At 50.3% G+C, this 16,963-nt stretch overlaps 1 protein-coding gene across 4 annotated transcripts in view; it reads left to right on the top strand.

The window, feature by feature from the left end:
• CCDC57 (coiled-coil domain containing 57) overlaps positions 1-16,511 on the top strand; it is a 118,975-nt gene extending 102,464 nt beyond the window's left edge. For all 4 annotated transcript variants that reach the window (XM_046675006.1, XM_046675005.1, XM_046675008.1 and 1 more), the window contains exon 19: positions 16,327-16,511. In XM_046675006.1, the coding sequence (XP_046530962.1) occupies positions 16,327-16,511 (185 nt within the window). The remainder of the gene's footprint in view (positions 1-16,326) is intronic.
• The last annotated feature ends 452 nt before the right edge of the window (positions 16,512-16,963 follow it).

The following is a 16,963-nucleotide window of genomic DNA, read 5'->3' as shown; positions in this document are numbered from 1 at the left end:
AGGCACAGGGAGGGGGTGCCAAGCAGCTCAGTAGCCTTACGAAGTTGAGGAAACAGGAATTGGAGTTTGGGGAGGCAGAGAGGACTGGCAGTGTGGGGCAGAGTCCAGAGTAGGGGAACAACGCAGAAGAGAGCTCCAGAAATCTGCATAGGGATTCTCTTGAGTCCTTACCGTGTACCAGCCCATAGATGTATGGAAGAAAACTTCACAAGTCCAGGCAAAGGGAAGACAAACAAGTTGTAAGTGGAGCCATTTCCAGAGCTCTCACAGGATGGGGAGATCTCCAAGCTCCAGCCAGTCAAGGTGATGCATCCTCAGCGCTCATGTGCATTCAGTGGAGGCCCGGAGAGGTCACACCTTACTAGTAGGGCTGAGTGTTTCTGAAGTGAAGGCCCATCTAGACTTACCCTAGAAAAACTTAAAAACAGTCTTTGAAATGACCAAACAAGGAACCTAACTGCCTACCAGTACAAAGCCCTACAGGCTAAAAAGCAACAAGAAAATTTCAACAAAATATTTACAATGTCTGACGTCCACTTGAAAACTACAAGACATCAAAGACAGGAAAATGTGATCCGTAACCAAGAGGAAGATCAGTCAATAGAATGAGGCCCAGAAATGGCAGAAATGAGGAAACAAGCAAAGACATTTAAAAAACTATTATGACTATATTCGAGTATTTAAAGGAAAACATGTATATAACGAGAAGAACTGAAAATGTAAAAAAAGAACCAAACAAAACTTCTAGAGATGAAAAATGCAATATTTGATAAGGAAAACTCATTGGATGGGATTAACAGCAGAATAGAGATGGTAGAAGAAAGAAGAAGGAACTTGAAGACCCAGCAAGAGAATTCATCCAGTGACGCACAGAGAGAAAAGAACAGAGAACTAGAAATCAGCCTTGAGGACCAGGAAGGTAGTATCCATCAGTCTAACAGGAAGAGAGGAGAGACAGGGACCAGCAGAAGTATTTGAAGAAATAATGCCAATTTTCTCTAAATCCAATGAAAATTCCTAACTCATAGATCCCAGAAGTTTACCCCAAGCAGCAGGATAAACACACACATGCGTGCGTGCAAGCCAGGGAACATCATAATCAAATTTCTGAAGATCAGTAGTAAAGAGAAAATCTTAAAAGCAGTCAAAGGAAAAATAAAAGACATATTACCTAAAGATGAACAAAGATATCAGTTATGATGGACTTCTCTTCAGAAACTGTGTGAGCCAAGGACAAACGATCATCGTCTTTAAATTGCTGAAAGAAAAAAGCTGTCAAAATAGCATTCTATACCAAGCAAACATATCCTTCAAAACTTAAGGCAAAATAAAAGCTTTTGCAGATAAACAAATCTGATAGAATTCGTCACCAACTGACCTGCACTACAAAAAATATTCCAGGAGATTCTTCAGGCTGAAGGAAAGTGATACCAGGTGAAAACCTGGGCCAACAGAGTAGTGCAGAGAGGCAGGAGTGGTGGGTGTGTGGGTGAAAGAAGTCAGGTTCACATTTCTCTTTAAAAGAAAACTGGCTCTTTGAAGCGTCCATAGTAACAGTGCATCATGCGGTTTGTGATGTGTGTGGAAGTGAGGTGTCTGACGGAAATGGCACAGATGGTGGGAAAGGAAAGGAAGTGTACTTGCGTGAGGCTCTCCTGCATGAGGCCATATGATATCTCGAGGTAAAACGTGATAAGCTAACAATGCACATTGTAGGACAACTAGTTTTAATAAAGACCTGATCAAAGAGGCAGTGAGGGAAAAAAGCATATTGTAAATCATAGAACAACCACTTGAAAAAACAAACAAAACCAAAGAAGTGTAGCCAAAGGTGCAGCAGTGGAGATAAAGTGGAATAAAAAACAGGAACCCAGGGGCCGGCCCTATGGCCGACTGGTTAAGTTCGTGCACTCCGCTTTGGCGGCCCAGGATTTCACTGGTTCGGGTCCCGGGCGCGGGCATGGCACTGCTCGTCAGGCCACGTTGAGGCAGCGTCCCACATGCCACAACTAGAAGGAGCCACAACTAAAATATACAACTATGTACTGGGGGGATTTGGGGAGAAAAAAGCAGGGGGGAAAAAAAACATGAACCCAAAAGTAGGAGAAAAGGAGGAAAGGGTGACAAAGGACCAATAGGACACGTAGAAACAATTTAGTGAGAAGACACCTTCAAACCAGCCCTATCCATAGTGACATTCAGTGCAGTGGCCTAATATTCCGTTAAAAAGCCGACTGGAGGAAAAGGCAAGACTCAGCTCTGTACTGTCTACAAGAAACCCAGTTTAAATATAAAGACAGAGATCAAGAAAGCTGGAGGCTACATTAATATCAGGCAAAGGAGGCAACTCGCCTTTTGGTGGTAAACACGGTGTAATCTACACAGAAGTCAAAATATAATGATATCCACCTGAAATTTATATAATGTTATAAACCAACGTTACCTCAATTAAAAAGAATTATCAGGCAAAGTAGACTTGCCAGCAAGGAATCTTACCAGAGATGAAAGGGACATTCGTAGTGATGTGGAATCAATCAGGAAGACATGACGACCCATGTGAGAGAGCTGTAAAACACACGAAGTAAAACTCACAGCAACAAAAGGAGGTCCAGACACTTCCATGGTCGTAGCCGGGACTTCAGTGCTGCTCTCTCCATCATGCAGGGCAGAGCATCTGTGAGCTATGCAGGGTTGGTGCGTCACTATAACCACCTTGACCAAATTGGCATGTTCAGACCTCTCTGTATAGCGATGGCAGAACACACCTGCTTTTCAGGTGCATATGGAACATTCAGCAAGACAGACCACATATTAAGCCATAAAACCAGTCTCAGTAAATTTGAAAGGATTGAAATCATGCAGAATATGTTTCCAGACCACAAGAAATTTACATTGGAAATCAATGACAGAAAGATACCTAGAAAAATATCCCAAAATTCTGAAAATCAAAAGAACACTAAATACTGCATGGGTCAAAGAAGATATCACAAAGTAGTGCTTAGAAAGTTATGCCTTTAAGTGCTTATATTAGAGAAGAACATTGGTCTAAAATCTGTGAACTACACTTCCACTTAGGAAGCTAGAAAAATAATAACAAATTAAATCCAAAGGTTATAGAAGGAAGGAAATAATAAAGATAAATGTGAGAACGATGAAATAGAAAAGAGAAAAGTACTACAGTAAAACAATAAAACCAGAATCTGATTCTTTGAAAAAATGTCCACAAAACTGACAACATCTAGCTATACTGATCGAGATACAATGAGAGACAGTACAGGGGATAACTATCAGGAATGAGAGAGGGGCATTGCTCCAGGAGCTGTAGATAATGAGAAGACAATAATGGGTTAATAAGAGCAACTACATGCCAGAAGTTTGCCAAGTTAATTTAGATAAAATAGACAATTTCTGTGAAAGACCCAAATTACCAAAAGTGATTCAAGAAGAAATAGAAATGTGAATAGGCCTATATGTATTAAAGTAATTGAATGTGTAACTTAAAACCTTCCCACAAAGAAAATTACAGGCCAGATGGCTTCCCTGGTGAAGTCTATAAAACCCTTAAGAAAGAAAGAATACTAATCCACCCAAACTGATTTTCAAAAAGTAAAGGATGACACAAGACTTCCCAGCTCATTTTATGAGGCCTGCATGACTCTGACACCAAGACCAGACAGAGACATTACAGGGAAAGAAAACCGTGGACCCATATCCTTGAGGAACAGAGACCAAAAAAATCCTTAAAACATGAGACTATCAAATCCAATGATGTCTGAAAATGGTACATCCCAATCTAGTGGGTGTTTTCCTAGCAGTGAAAGGTGGGTATAACATTAAAGAATCAGTATGCTGTATTAATAGATTAAACAAGGAAAACCTTGTGATTGTCTCAATAAATGCAGAAAAATTATTTAACAAAATTGAACACCCATTCATGAGTAAAAAAAAGAAGAAGAACCCTCAGCTAGTTGGGAATAGAAGGGAACTTCTTCAGCCTGATAAAGGGAACCATGGAAAACCCACAGCCAGTGTCTCACGTAATGGTGAAAGGCTGCTGCCCACTCTTACCACTTTGTGCCACATGGTGCTGGCAGTCCTAGCCATGTGAGAAAGCGGGAAAAAGGCAGGGGGTCAGACATACAGATCGCAAAAGAGTAACACTGTTTTTATTCACATACCACGTGATCTAGTATGTACAAAATCCTAAGTACCCTACAAATAAAAAAAACCACTAGAAGTAAAAAGTGACTTTAGCTAAAGCCCAGGATACAAGGTCAATATAGCAACTCAATCATATTTCTCTATATAACAATGAGAATTGGGAATTTCAATAAAAAATACCATTTACAATAATGGCATCAAAAGCCATGAAATACTTAGGGATAGACTAAACAAAATACCTGTGCACTGAAAAAACTCATGTCAGAGAAAATTAAAACCTAAATAATGGAGAGATATACCATGTTTGTAGATTGGAAGACTCAGTGTTGAGATGTCGTTTCTTCCAAAATTCATCTATAGATTTAACAGAAACCCATTCAAAAATCCCACCCATCTTTTAAAATTGAAATTGAAAATGAAAATTTTCATGGAAATGCAAAGGATACAGGATATCCAAAGCAATCTTGAAAAAGAACAGGGTAAGGACTTCAACTCCCTGATTGTAAGACTTCCTGTAAAACTGTGGAAGTCATGACAGTGTGTGGTTGGTGTAAGGACAGACAGATACAACAGAGGGACCGAACAGACACACGCGCACATGTGCATGTTAATTGATTTTTCAATTAATGCAAAGGTTCTAAGGTAATTGAAGGGGAAAGGATAGTTTATTCAATCAGTTGTGCTAGCCATATGGACAAAACCGTTACCTTATACCAAATACAAAAATTAATTCAAAATCTGTCATAAGCCTGAACATGGAAGCTAAAACTACACAACTTCTAGAGGAGAGCATAGGAGAAAGTCTTTGTGGTGCTGGGATTGGCAGAGACTTCTTAGATAGGGTACAAAAAGTCCAAACCATAAATGAAATGAATTTGATAGATTGGACTTCATCAAAATTTTAAAGTTTGGCTTTTCCCATGACAGTGTTAAGAAGATGAAAAGATAAGCAAGCCACACCTGGAGAAAATATTTGAATACGTATCAAGGACTTATATCCAGAATATATAAAGAACTTTACTACCCAATAAGAAGAAACAAATAAGCCAAATAAAAAAGCCAAAATACCTGAAAAGTCACTTTACAAAAGGAAATATGCAAAGGGCCCATAAGCCCGTGAAAGATGCTCAGCATTCTTAGTAAATGCAAACTTACACCACCTGAAGATGCTACCACCTGTTCACTCAATGACCAAAGAAATGTGGAAACCCACCGAGGTCAGGTGGTAGGGAGGATGTGGAGCAACTGGAACTCTCACACACCGCTTGTGGGAGTGCCATTCAGGGCAACGCCTTTGGAAAACAGTTTAGCAGTTTCTTACAAAGTTAAACACACACTTACGATACAACCCAGCCATTCAATTCCAAGGTAAATTGTGCAAGAGAAACAGAACCATCCAAGCCCCCAAAGAGCTTAACGTGAATGTCGGTAGCAGCTTCGGTCATCACGTTGGGAACAACACACTATCCATCAACAGACACATGGAAAAGCAAATGACGGTGCGGCCGTGTAATGTGGGACTCCTCCACAGGTGAGACAACTACTGGTACACACAGCAACACAGCGAATCTCAGAAACATCTCTTTGGTTTCTGGAAGGACCAGACATCAGAAAATACCTAGTGTGTTCTATTTAAGGGAAACTTTAGAGATGACCCATCTAATCGATAGTGACAGCAGATCAATGGATGCCCAGGGCTGGGGCCAGGGGTATTTGGGGTGATGGAGATGTTCCATATACGTGGATGTATACATTTTCTAAAAGCCATTGAAATGTACACTGAAAAATGGGTGCATTGTATGGTACGTAAGTTACCCCTCCATAGAAGTGGTTTTTGAGGTAAAGGCTCTCCTGTGCTGAGTGTCACCCAAACTGCTGGGAGCAGCCGTGGTCTCGTGCAGGCTTCTGGTGACCGTCAACCTTCTGCCCAGATATTCTGTTTCTTTCCTGCCCCGTGATCACCCTTCTAGTCTCCCAGTTTCTAGTCTGTCACAGGCAAAATCAAGAAGAGCCCAAGCGGGAAAGACACCACTGTCAACCTGCTGTCCGTTTCGTGGCCGTTGCAGATCCCTGCAGGATCCTTGTAATTCTTCCCAACTTACTCGGCTCTCTTAATTGTTCTCCACTGTGGCACTTAGCAAGTCCCAGGGGAGGCCATTACCGTAGACAGTGTCCTGCCAGCAGACCCCAGGGCCTCTTGGAAGGGCCTCGAGAGCCCTGGGGGGGCGGGAGGAGGGGGTGCAGAGGGGTGAAGGAGTTATCTGGGCCTCGGCCTTCCCACCCTCCTCCCAACCGGAACTGCCTCCACTTCAGGCCTGCACTGAGGTTTTGTTTGGAGAAATAGTACCTCAACTTTAAGTGTATAGAACAAACCCACTTCTGTTTTCTTGGCTTATGAGGGGTTGTTTGGTCTCTGGAGAAGGCTGTACGTCTCACACATGCTTTGTAGAGAAACAGTGGCCTCCACCCTCCTTTGCTAAGGGCAGGCCGCCAGGTGGCTGTGGTGGAAGCAGCGGAGAAGCCAGCCACAGACGGCCTGCAACAGAGGGGGCCCGGCTGCCTCCCAGGGAAGCTCCGTGTGCATAGCACGCGGCAGGCTGGTTTAGCGTTTTCCTGCTGTTTCCGAGTTTTTATTGTGGTTGCTAGATGGCTGCCCTCGTAGAGAAGTGCTCTGGACTTGGTAGCTGATCTCCCCTCTCCCCTCATTGAGCTTCTGTCTTAATACTAATAGTTTGTCTTTGGTGCTTTTTTCTAGGTGGGCGATTATATCGTCTTCAAGTAATGACTGTCTACTTCCTGCCTTCTCATCCTATATTCCTTATTTCCTTTTCTTTCCTTTTTCTGTCCAGGGTGACAGGGGTCCCCAGAACCATATTAATAGGAGCACCCCTAGTGGACATCTGTCTCATTCCCTAACTCGAAGGGAATGGGGGTCATTTTTCTGCTAAATAGAATCATTGCTGTGTCTTTGAAACCTTGATCAAGTTACAATTTTTCCCTTATCTTCCTGATTTACTGAGTTTTCATCATAAATAGATGTTAAACCTTATCAGATGTTTTTCTGCATTGATTAAGATAATCATATGATTTCTTTGTCTTTTCGTTTATTAATGTGGCAAAATATGGTGGTAGACTCTTTGATGTTGGTCCAGCCTTGCGGTCCTGGACGAGTTTTCCTTGATGAGGATGTATTTTTCATACTTGTTTGATTTGATTTCCTAATGTTTATGTACAGTTTTTGCAGCTATATTTATAAGTGAAATAGGCCTGTAAGCTTTTCGTGTGTTGTCCTTATCTGGTTTGGGAACGTGGATTACTTTACCTCATGAAATGAGCTGGGCAGCTTTCACTCTTTTTCTCTTCTCCTGAATAACTTGAGTAGGATAGAAATTGAGTGTTCCTTGAAAATTGGGCTTTGAAAATTCAGTGAAGCACCTGTCAAGTCATCTGAGCCAGGGGTCTTTTGGGAAGGGAAGTATTTGATTAACTTTTCAGTTTCCTTAATAGTTACTGGACATTTCAAATGCTATTTTCTGGTGCTTGTTTTGGAATTTTCCATTTCATCTAGGGTTTATTAATTTCCTAGTGAATAGCTCCTGATAACACTCATTTCACCCAGCTGTCCCCCTGCCGTGTTCACTTGCTCTCCTTTTTTGGGTCGGTCTTGGCAGAGGTTAACCTCCTTCATGTCTGCAGACAGCAGTTTGCGTTGTGTTGATTTTCTGTACTCTTTATTTTCTTGGGGTTTCTAAGTTCATTGAAGTTTGCCTTTAACTTTATGATTTCCTTATTTCTTGTTTCCTGAGTTTCGTCTGTTCCTTTCTTTCCAACTTCTCACGTTGGAAGTTTAGCTCATCTCTTGGTAGTCTTGACTGTTAGTGTTTCCTGACAAGTGTATTTAAAGCTGTGTTTCAGCCATGTCCTACAAATTCTGAGAGTTCTGAAAATCTCTTAATTCATTCCATGACTCGCTCCATCGCTCACGGACTAGTCAGCCTTACGCTGTGCGGTTTCAGAGCAGGACGGGTCTGAGGGGGCTTTGATGTTGGTTTGTAATTTTATTGCATTATGTTTGGAATGAATTGAGACTCATGCCTCATACATGGTCTGATTCTGCGTGTGGGCTGTGTTGGCTGGAGAAGGAAGTGCATTATGTGCCCATTAGTTCAGCCATGTGTATGTCTAATAACTCAATCTAATTAATTCCACTGGCTAAGTCTTTGCCATCTTGGCGTGGCTTTGTGACCACCAGGGGTGAGTTAAAATCTTCCTCAGCGGTGTTGAGTAATCCATTTTCCCTGCAGCTCTGGCAGTGCTCACTTGATTGGTTTCAACATTGTTCCTTTACCAGTACATAGAGTTCTTCTATGCCTCTCGTGATATTTTTGCCCAGTTCTGTTTTAGTTTTTTGATTTCCACTTTTATGTGTCTTTTGTTTTAGATGGGTCTTTCACACAACATCTTGTTGGATCTTGTTTTCTTTTTTTAAATCCAATCTGAGAATTTTTTCTCTTCATTAGTGAGTTTAACTCATTTATATTGAATTCTCATCTATTGGGCTTAATTCTCCCATATTATTTATTTCCCAGTTTCTTTCTGCTTCATTTTTCTACATTCCTGCTTTTCCTTGGAGAAATCGAGTTTTCTTGTGCTGTTTTACAAGTTACATGTTCTGACTCTGTCCTGGAAAAGTGTCTCCAGCTCACACCCGTGTCCCCGCAGCCACGCGGACTTCTCAGGCTTGTTCCCTATCACAAGGCACGTTCTTCATACACTCCCCTCCCCTCAGCCACCCTACCCCAGTCATAGCAACAGTGTCTGGAATTCTCATCTTGCCTTGTTGCGGGTCTCTGTAGCTTCAATTTCCCTATTTCCCAGGTCTCTTACAGCTTCCTCTGGATTTCTCTCCTTAGTTAAGCTCTTCTTCCAAGAGTGTTTTCAACATAGATCCTTATAGAACCAGAATTTTTATCCCACTTGTTTAAGAAACCCTTGTGCCTGTATTCCTGTATGTGTTTAGAGGTTTGTGTTTAACCCAGGTCAGTATGTGTCTTTGAAACCTTGATCAAGTTACAATTTTTCCCTTATCTTCCTGATTTACTGAGTTTTCATCATAAATAGAAGGGTTATGTGTGAGTTTGGCCTCATCCAAGTTCTGTCCTCCCGCTGCCTCCTCTAAGAATGCCCCTCAGTCCTAAAGTTAAGCATAGTGTCACTGTGGTGGGAAATGAGGGACTTGTTCTTTTAACTTGGGAAGGACAGTAAAAGAGATTTTCTGGGCATTGGACATTTAGCTCTTGTGGCCAGGCTTCTTGTGAATCGAGGGTGCGACCTGCATGCTCTGGGCACCATCACATGAACTACTCTACTTATATTTTAAAGTAGGAGCCAGTTACATTCCTGATATACAAATTCCACACACAAGCAAGCAGGAGACCTCGTCCTCTAAAATCCACACTGCTGTCTTAAGCTTCCCATGGACCCTGCTACAGACACATGGATTTCATGGTTCACACTGTAACCAGGGCCGACCCTGCTGGTCCACGTGGGGACTGAGGGAGCCCTTCGCGTGGGCAGGCAAGACCAGTCACCCACAGAGAGGCGCCCAGTTCAGGGGGTGGAGACATGGGTCAGGTGTTCAAAACAGGTGCCCTTTTCAGTGTTGCCCACAGGATGCCTGACCAAAGAGCCAAAGAAGGCCATTCTTCCTGCCAGCGACAGCAGCTGCAGGTGATGGGCTTGGCCATTTGCTCTCTACATGCTGCACAGACAAGGAGTTTACCTGGCCAAGAGGTCAACCCATGGCCTCTGACTCTCAACATGGAAATAGCTCACTGCTCTGATTTTGTATGCCCCCACGCCAGTGTAGACAGAAGCCAGGGAGGCACGTAGGACTTGGGTGGCGTGGCAGATCTCCATCACTAAGGGAGACAGAGGCTATGCCTTCACCAGGAACACTGGTGCCTTTTCAGACATGAACTTCCATCCCTGAGGTGCAGAGTGACGCTGCCTAGGCACCCGTGCAGTGACTCTAGGCCCTGGAACCAACCCCCCTTTCTGCAGAAGAGCCTGTTCTGGAAGTGTCCATCTGAGAGCACCCAACAGCACAGCGCAAACTGAGGGCAGCCGAGGCAGGAGGGCAGTTCTAGAGGGACGACCTCCAGCCCAGGGGCCACACGCCGGCCCCTCCCAGGGGGAGCCCATCTCCGGGCAGACACCAGCCCTCCAACTTACAGTCCAGGGGACAAGCACTGTGCCAGGACTGGTGTGGGTATCTTCTTCAGGCCATGGCAAGCAGCTGTTGCCGGGGGCGTGGAGCAGGGTGCTGAGGCTGCAGGGGAGCCTGAGATGGCCACCTCCACCCAGACCAGGGCCATTCGCTCTCACCCCTGCAGACCAACTTCTCCACCCGTCCTCGCAGGGCCCTGCCATCTGCTGGCTTCTCCATGGTGCATCTGCCTGGGGGCCTCGTGCCCTGTGGACCAGCCGAGGCAGTGCAGCTGGAAGCTGAGCAGCAGCTCTGGGCCTGGAGGTGCTGCCTGCCCCAGGCCTCGTGGGCAGGGGATCTTCTGGGCAGGTGGACTGCTTGCAGGCCTGCATGTCAGTCAGTCAGGGGAGGAGATGAGCGGGGTGCACCCCCACTGTGGAGGAAGAAGCGTAGATTCATCAGGTTTCTTTATGTGATTAATTTATGCAGCCACCCCCTGAGCCCCAGTACTGAGACCAAGAGGTCCTGAGCCTGGCCTTACCTCCCAGCTGAAGCTGATGCCATGGGCCCTTTCTTCCATAAGGAGCTGGGAAGATGGCGTAAATTACGCTTGTGGTGTAGCATGGACGCAGTGGTCTCCATGTAACTTGTTTTGGTCACTTCCTCTGGGCAGCCTCCGATGCACGTGCTGTCCCTCGACTTGGGTTGAAGCTCCATCACTTCCTGTTGAGGAATCTGGGGGCGGGGGGAGGATGCTGAGAGTGTGGTAGTAGTAAGCAGGGCGGGGTCCCAGGCCCCTGGGCTCAGATGCTGCACCACCTCCGTGTCAGGAAGGGGTCACCACTGTCCCTGAGTAGGGGCCGGAGGATGAGGCAGGTGTGTGTGCAGAAAGCTTCACCTAGAACCAGACCTGGCACCGCATCAGCCCTCGGCAAGTGTGACGCTTCTCCTCCCGCAGTCGGTCCAATAGCAGAGGACCTAGAGAGGGAGCTTTGAGCTCCCAGGGGCCTATCTGCGCAGTGGCAGCCATGGTGCTGCCCACTGGGCTGAACTCAGTCAGGGAGCAGCAGGGAAGCTGTGGAGAGCTACCAGCCATGCAGTGGAGTCTGCGTGAAGCTGGCTCCCAGCCAGGCCATGCTGGTCAAGGCCCTCCGCTCTATCTCCAGCGCAGCCTGGAGCTCTGGCTGGAGTCTGCGTGTGGCTTCTTCTGGGGGAACCAAAAGCAGCCCATGGGATTCAAAGGGTCATCGCTAGACCTCCAGAGGGTGATTTCAGGGTCCTAGTGTGGTGTGGGGAGGCCTCTGGCCAGGCTCACAGCACCTTGAGCAAGATGGGCAGCTTGTGTGCACGTGGCCGATGGGCAGCCCTCCAGAGGGGACCACGTTTCCCTGGAAAAGGAGAGCATTGCATCACTCACAGTTGTCCTCTCGCCAAGAAGAGCAGAGGACAGCCCATTGCAGTGTGGCCTGCCAGTCAGCACTCCTGGCTGGGGGCATGTGGATGGGCAGCCACTCCATATGAGGATCCCTGGAGGTGTTTGGAGGGCTGCCTAGAACTGTGAGCCAACTTAGCCGACCCTGGAGTGGGGCCCCCACGGGCCCCTTTTGAAAGTGTATCTTTCAGGGATTTTATCTTGTCTAGTTTTAGGCATACATCTCTATGGAAAAAAGGTATATCAGAATCCACCCCCTACCCCTCATCTGCTCACCCAGGCCCTCCTGACTGTCCCCACACGGCGCCTTACAGAGGACACATGCTGTCTGAACGCAGCCCAGGCACTGATCACAGGGTCCCGGCCACATCCCTCCAGCCACCTGAAGCCAGGCCATGGCTCCCAGACCCCAGCCTGTCGTTGGCACCTCCTTTCCCTTCTGGGGCCTCGGGGCTTCTTCCCACCGTCACCTCTGCCCTCCAATCAAGGGAGCAAACCAGGCTTTGTGGCCTGGCCTCCACCTTCAGCTGCTTCCCGGACCCTCAGCTCTCCCTCTTTCCTGACACTGCCTCCTGGCTCTCCTGGTGCCATCTTCTCCCCACATGCTGGCGCCCACATGCCTGCTGCCCACCCACCCTGCCCTTAGGCCTCTCCCAGAACCTCTTTTCTGTGGAGCTGAGCCTCAGGGCCCAGAGAGAGGGAGTAGGGCCCACAAGGAGGGCAGGACTGTCTCTCTGGGTCCTGCCCACCCACTGAGGCCTGCATGCCCACCTTGGACGATGCAGCCCCCAGACAAGGGCAGAACCAGCCTCTCTTCAAGGTCTCTGTCCACAGAAGCATGTCCCTACATTCGCTTCCTTAGGGCCCAGATGTGCTCTCTGGGGCCTAGCAGCACTTGTCGAGGCCCAGGCTGGGACCACCTTGGGCCACACTGAAAGGCATAGCAGACAGGCCTCGGTGAGCTGAGAACTAGGGAGGGGGAGCCCCTGAAGATGATATTAGGCAGGAACAACTAGGGGTTGCTGTGGGGAGTTAACCTCAGGAAGGAAGAGATGGAGTGGGGATACTGGCCTGTTCACCAGGGGCTTAGTCCGTGGCCAGTGCCCCCAGCCAAGGCCGGGAGTGGCTGCGGGGTCCTGAAGGATACAGGGTTTCCTGCCTGCCCCTTCTCCATCCGGCTGAGTTAGAGTCAGGCAGGGGAATGTCCACCTGGAACCTCAGCACCCAGGGTGGCAGCAGCTCCCTGCAGGGTCGCTCAGGGCAGACTCTGGCTCCTGGGAAGCAGCCTGCAGTTCAGGAGATTCAGGGCTGGGGTCGGGGGAGGGAGCTCACATCCACCGTCCGTGTCTACCACATGCAAAGGCTTGGAGTTCCATCCCAGCAGTGGTGGGAAGCCTTGGGAGGTTTTGGCAGGGCAGGAGAGTGTAACGTAATCTAATTTGTAACCACTAATCAAAAGGGGGGTTTGAAAGGAGGGGTCTGGAGACCTGGGGTGACTTCGTCCCATTTGAGAGTGTTGACTTCGGTGGTATGAGAGGCTCCCTTGGAGGCAGGAGAGAGGTCTCAGTGGAAATGAGGGGCAGTCAGCACCCAGGGTAGTTACCAGAGAGGAGCTGGAAGGAGAGGGGAGACACAAGGACTGACTGGGCCCTCCGAGGCCACAGAGAGCCTGAGGAGGCCTTGCCCCTGTGCCCAAGGCCACAACTAGGACTTGAGTCCTAGGCTGTCCCCCAGCCCCAGGGAAGGCTCTGGAGAGCCAGGGAAGGCATGGGCTTGGCGGCCCTTTCTCAGGAGTATAGCCACGTCCCCAGCCCTCTGACAGCCCTCCGAGGCCCAGGCAGCGTGTGCTCAGGTCACCCTGATAACCAGGTGCAGCCCTTTCTGCTCCCTGGAGCCAGGTAGCCTGGAGGGCAACATGGATGGGAGCTGCACCAGCACTGCCCCTCTGGGAGCCCCCAAGACTGAGACAGGAGACTGACCCACGTCCACCCAGATGCTGGTCCACAAGACCCTCCCAGGCTCAGGAGTCATTACAGCCACCCAGAAGGTGACAGGGAAGGGCAGCCACCGACAGCACAGGCCCACAGCGCCTGGGTAGTGTCAGCCCCCAGAGGGAGCTACATCTGGGAGGCAGGGACCCGGAGGGCTCCGGTGCTACTCCCAGGTTCATAGCCGGGAGGCCGTGGGCGTCTTGCTGAACCTCCCCCAGAGCCAGAGCTGGCCCGGCAGCGTGTGCCAGGAAGTCCTGCACCCGAATCGTTTCCCTGAGGCCGAGCCAGAACCTAGTGCAGAGAGAGTCCCCAGCTGGGGAGAAAAAGAGGAGCAGCGAGTGGGCAGGGCCACGCTTCTGCAAACCCGTCACTGGTCGGAGCGAGGGCCCAGCTCTGTCAGTTAGGTGGGAGACCAACCACATCTTGGTCATGGAGAGTGTCCTGGGGGCATATGGGCCTGACACGTCCAGCTGAGCCAGGACCGCCCCTGCCCTGGAGGCCTGTCCTGGAGGAACTGCCCCTCCTCAGGAGGGCTCTGTGGGGAAGGGACAGAAGCCTGGGGCCAGGAGGCCAACTGTCCTGTCTTCCCAGTCCTCTCCCTCGGCTCAGAGGCCCCCGGCAGGCAGGCGGTCTGTGGGAAGCGCCTGCCTGGAGCGTGGCAGCATCACAGGGAGCTCGGCCCCCCATGCAGAGGCCTTGGGGTCTGGTCTAGTGGCCCTTCCCCCAGCCTCACCTTCTCTGGTAACCCCCCAGGCAGCCACTCCCTGGGGAGGGGAAGGACGAGCTCTGGGGACACCCATGGACTGACTCCCTGAGAGAAAGGGCCAGGCCCTTGTGCTGTGGGGAGAGACCCCCAGCATCACAGTGGTCAGTGGGTCACAGCAGCCGTTGCCTTCCAGAAGGAAACTAAGTGAGCAGAGGCCACGGTGGCAGGACAGCTGCCCAGAGGTCAGGGCCTGCAGGATCACTTCTGGAGAGACGCAGGCTGGGAGACTGTGTGCGGAGGGGTTGGTCTGGGGCTGCAGAAGCGAAGACATGTGTGTTCTCCTGAGGAGGGAAGAGCAGCCGTGGCCAGAGGAAGCAGAGAGGAGCGTGATGCATCCAGAGCCCCACGTCCTCACCCCTTCAGGACCCGAGCTCGGCGGCTGGGGGTCAGGGGGAGAGCAAGGCCTGGCCCCAGGGTTGAGTCCAAAGGCAGCAGGAGGGAGGCCAAAGGGCGTGTGACCCTGGGGAGGCTGCAGGGAGAACAGCAGTGGTTCCAGGTGGCCCAAGATGCCAGCGGGACAGAGAAACCACACCATGAGAGAAGGGACCCAAGGTGAGGGCCAGGGACCCACAGCCCAGGGTGCTGGGACACTGCCCAGGACAGGAGGATGCCAGCAAACCCACAGCATGTGCCACGGGCGTGTGCTTTCCGAAGCACATGCATTTTCCCAGTCCCCCAGCTCCACGCCAGCCCTGACGCACGCCCAGTCCACAGCCCCATTCTGTCCCTTCAGAGGCTGTGCAGCTGACTGGCCAGCCCATCCCTGTCCTCAGGTCTTGCCCGGGCCGGTCCCTGCCATCCAGTACACCCTATCTGTGCCAAGCGCGTGGGGCCCTGTGCTGGGTGAGCCCTCCCGACCTCCAGGCCCAGGGTGGTGGGCTCAGTGACACTGGGCACATCCCCCGCATGTGTCTCCCGTGGCGCGTGCGAGGCTGGTGCCCTGGGGCAGCATTCCTTTCCAGTGCCGACAGACCCTCCTGGGGCTCCAGAGACCCCGGCCCTACCTGCTCAGCCAGCCCACGAGGGAGAGCCGCTCCTGAGCTTGCATCTTACAATTGCTTTCTAATAACATCTTTTTTTGTTTTCTTACAAAAGAAATACATTCTTAATTCTAAAAACTTGGAAAGTAGAGAAAGCTGGAAGGATGAAGAAAATTATCTATGATGCTCTAGGACAAAGATGGTTGCTGACAATATTTTGGCATGGCTGCCCTGGTGTGTCAGCCTGTGCCTGTGGCGTGGGGTGCAGCTCCCAGGCCCTGGGCCTGTGCCTGGCCATGTTGTCGGAGCTGCGGGGTGGCTAGAGGTGCCTGGAGAGCATGGCCAGGGGGCAGAGGGTGGCCAACAGCCAGGAAGGGCCTGGAAGTGCTGTGAGTCAACTGTTAGCCTCGGCAGCCTCATGGGACCTGTTACGAAATGGCCATGAAGTGGCCACGACGGGAGGTAGTGTTCCAGGGCCAAACGTCCTGAGTGCCTGATGGAGGGGCAGGCCCAGGCCCTGCAGACCGTCTGGAGAGCATGAACCCACAGGGACCTCCTGTGCTGGGCCTCAGGGCCAGGACCCCACGGCACTGCTGCTGCCACTGGGCGGTCAGTGCAGGAGGACCCCAGCCTGCACAGGCTCCCATAGGAGAGCCAGGGTGAGAGGTCCTGTTGCTGCTGGCGAGAAGCGCACCCAACAGACTGTGGCCCAGCTTCCTGAGCACACGGCCTCCTGCCCTGGAAGGTGACGCGCCTCTCTCCCGTTTCTCTTCCCACGGTGCCTGCAGCAGCCGACAGCCTCCAACACTCTGACAGGAGCCCCATCGAGACGTGGGCAGCCTTTGCTGTCAAAGGGATGAAGATGGAAGCCCAAGAAAAGGCCAGGCCCACCAGGCCCGCCCGGGCTCACCCTGCAAAACCTAAAGGCTGCCAGTGGCCCCCCAAGATCCGGAACTACAACTTCAAGGACTGACTTCCTCTGCTGCCTCCCCCTTCCCTCCCCCACCCTCTGTCTTCTCCCTCCTCCTCCCATCCCTCCTTCTCCTCATTGGTGCTTGTGCTCTTATCTCCACATCGGGGGGGGGGGGGGGGGGGGTGTGCACGCCTGTGTGTGTGAACGTGTGTGCACATGTGCACTTCTCTGCATACGAGTGTGGGTGGGGGCAGTGAGCTGCAGAGCAGGCTCCCCAGTGCTGCTCAGGTACCTCACTGACCAACGGTGAGCCCATTGAAGCCGGTGTCTCCCGTGCGGTGTGTGACCCAGGGAGCCGTCTCCCTGTCCCACTTGGGGAAAGGCAGTGGGGCATCCTTGCATGGGAGAGAGAGCCCGGCCCTCCCCCACCTGCCTGTGTCCCTGCCCACAGCCACTGCACGCTGGCCGTTGTCTCAGTGGTGCCGCCTCCCCCAGAGCCTGGTGAGCACAGT

This window comes from Equus quagga, chromosome 11 (assembly GCF_021613505.1).
Source record: "Equus quagga isolate Etosha38 chromosome 11, UCLA_HA_Equagga_1.0, whole genome shotgun sequence".
NCBI classification, from domain to species: Eukaryota; Metazoa; Chordata; class Mammalia; order Perissodactyla; family Equidae; genus Equus; species Equus quagga.
Note: the sequence above shows the minus strand (reverse complement) of the source record. Positions and strands in the feature narration are given on the sequence as shown.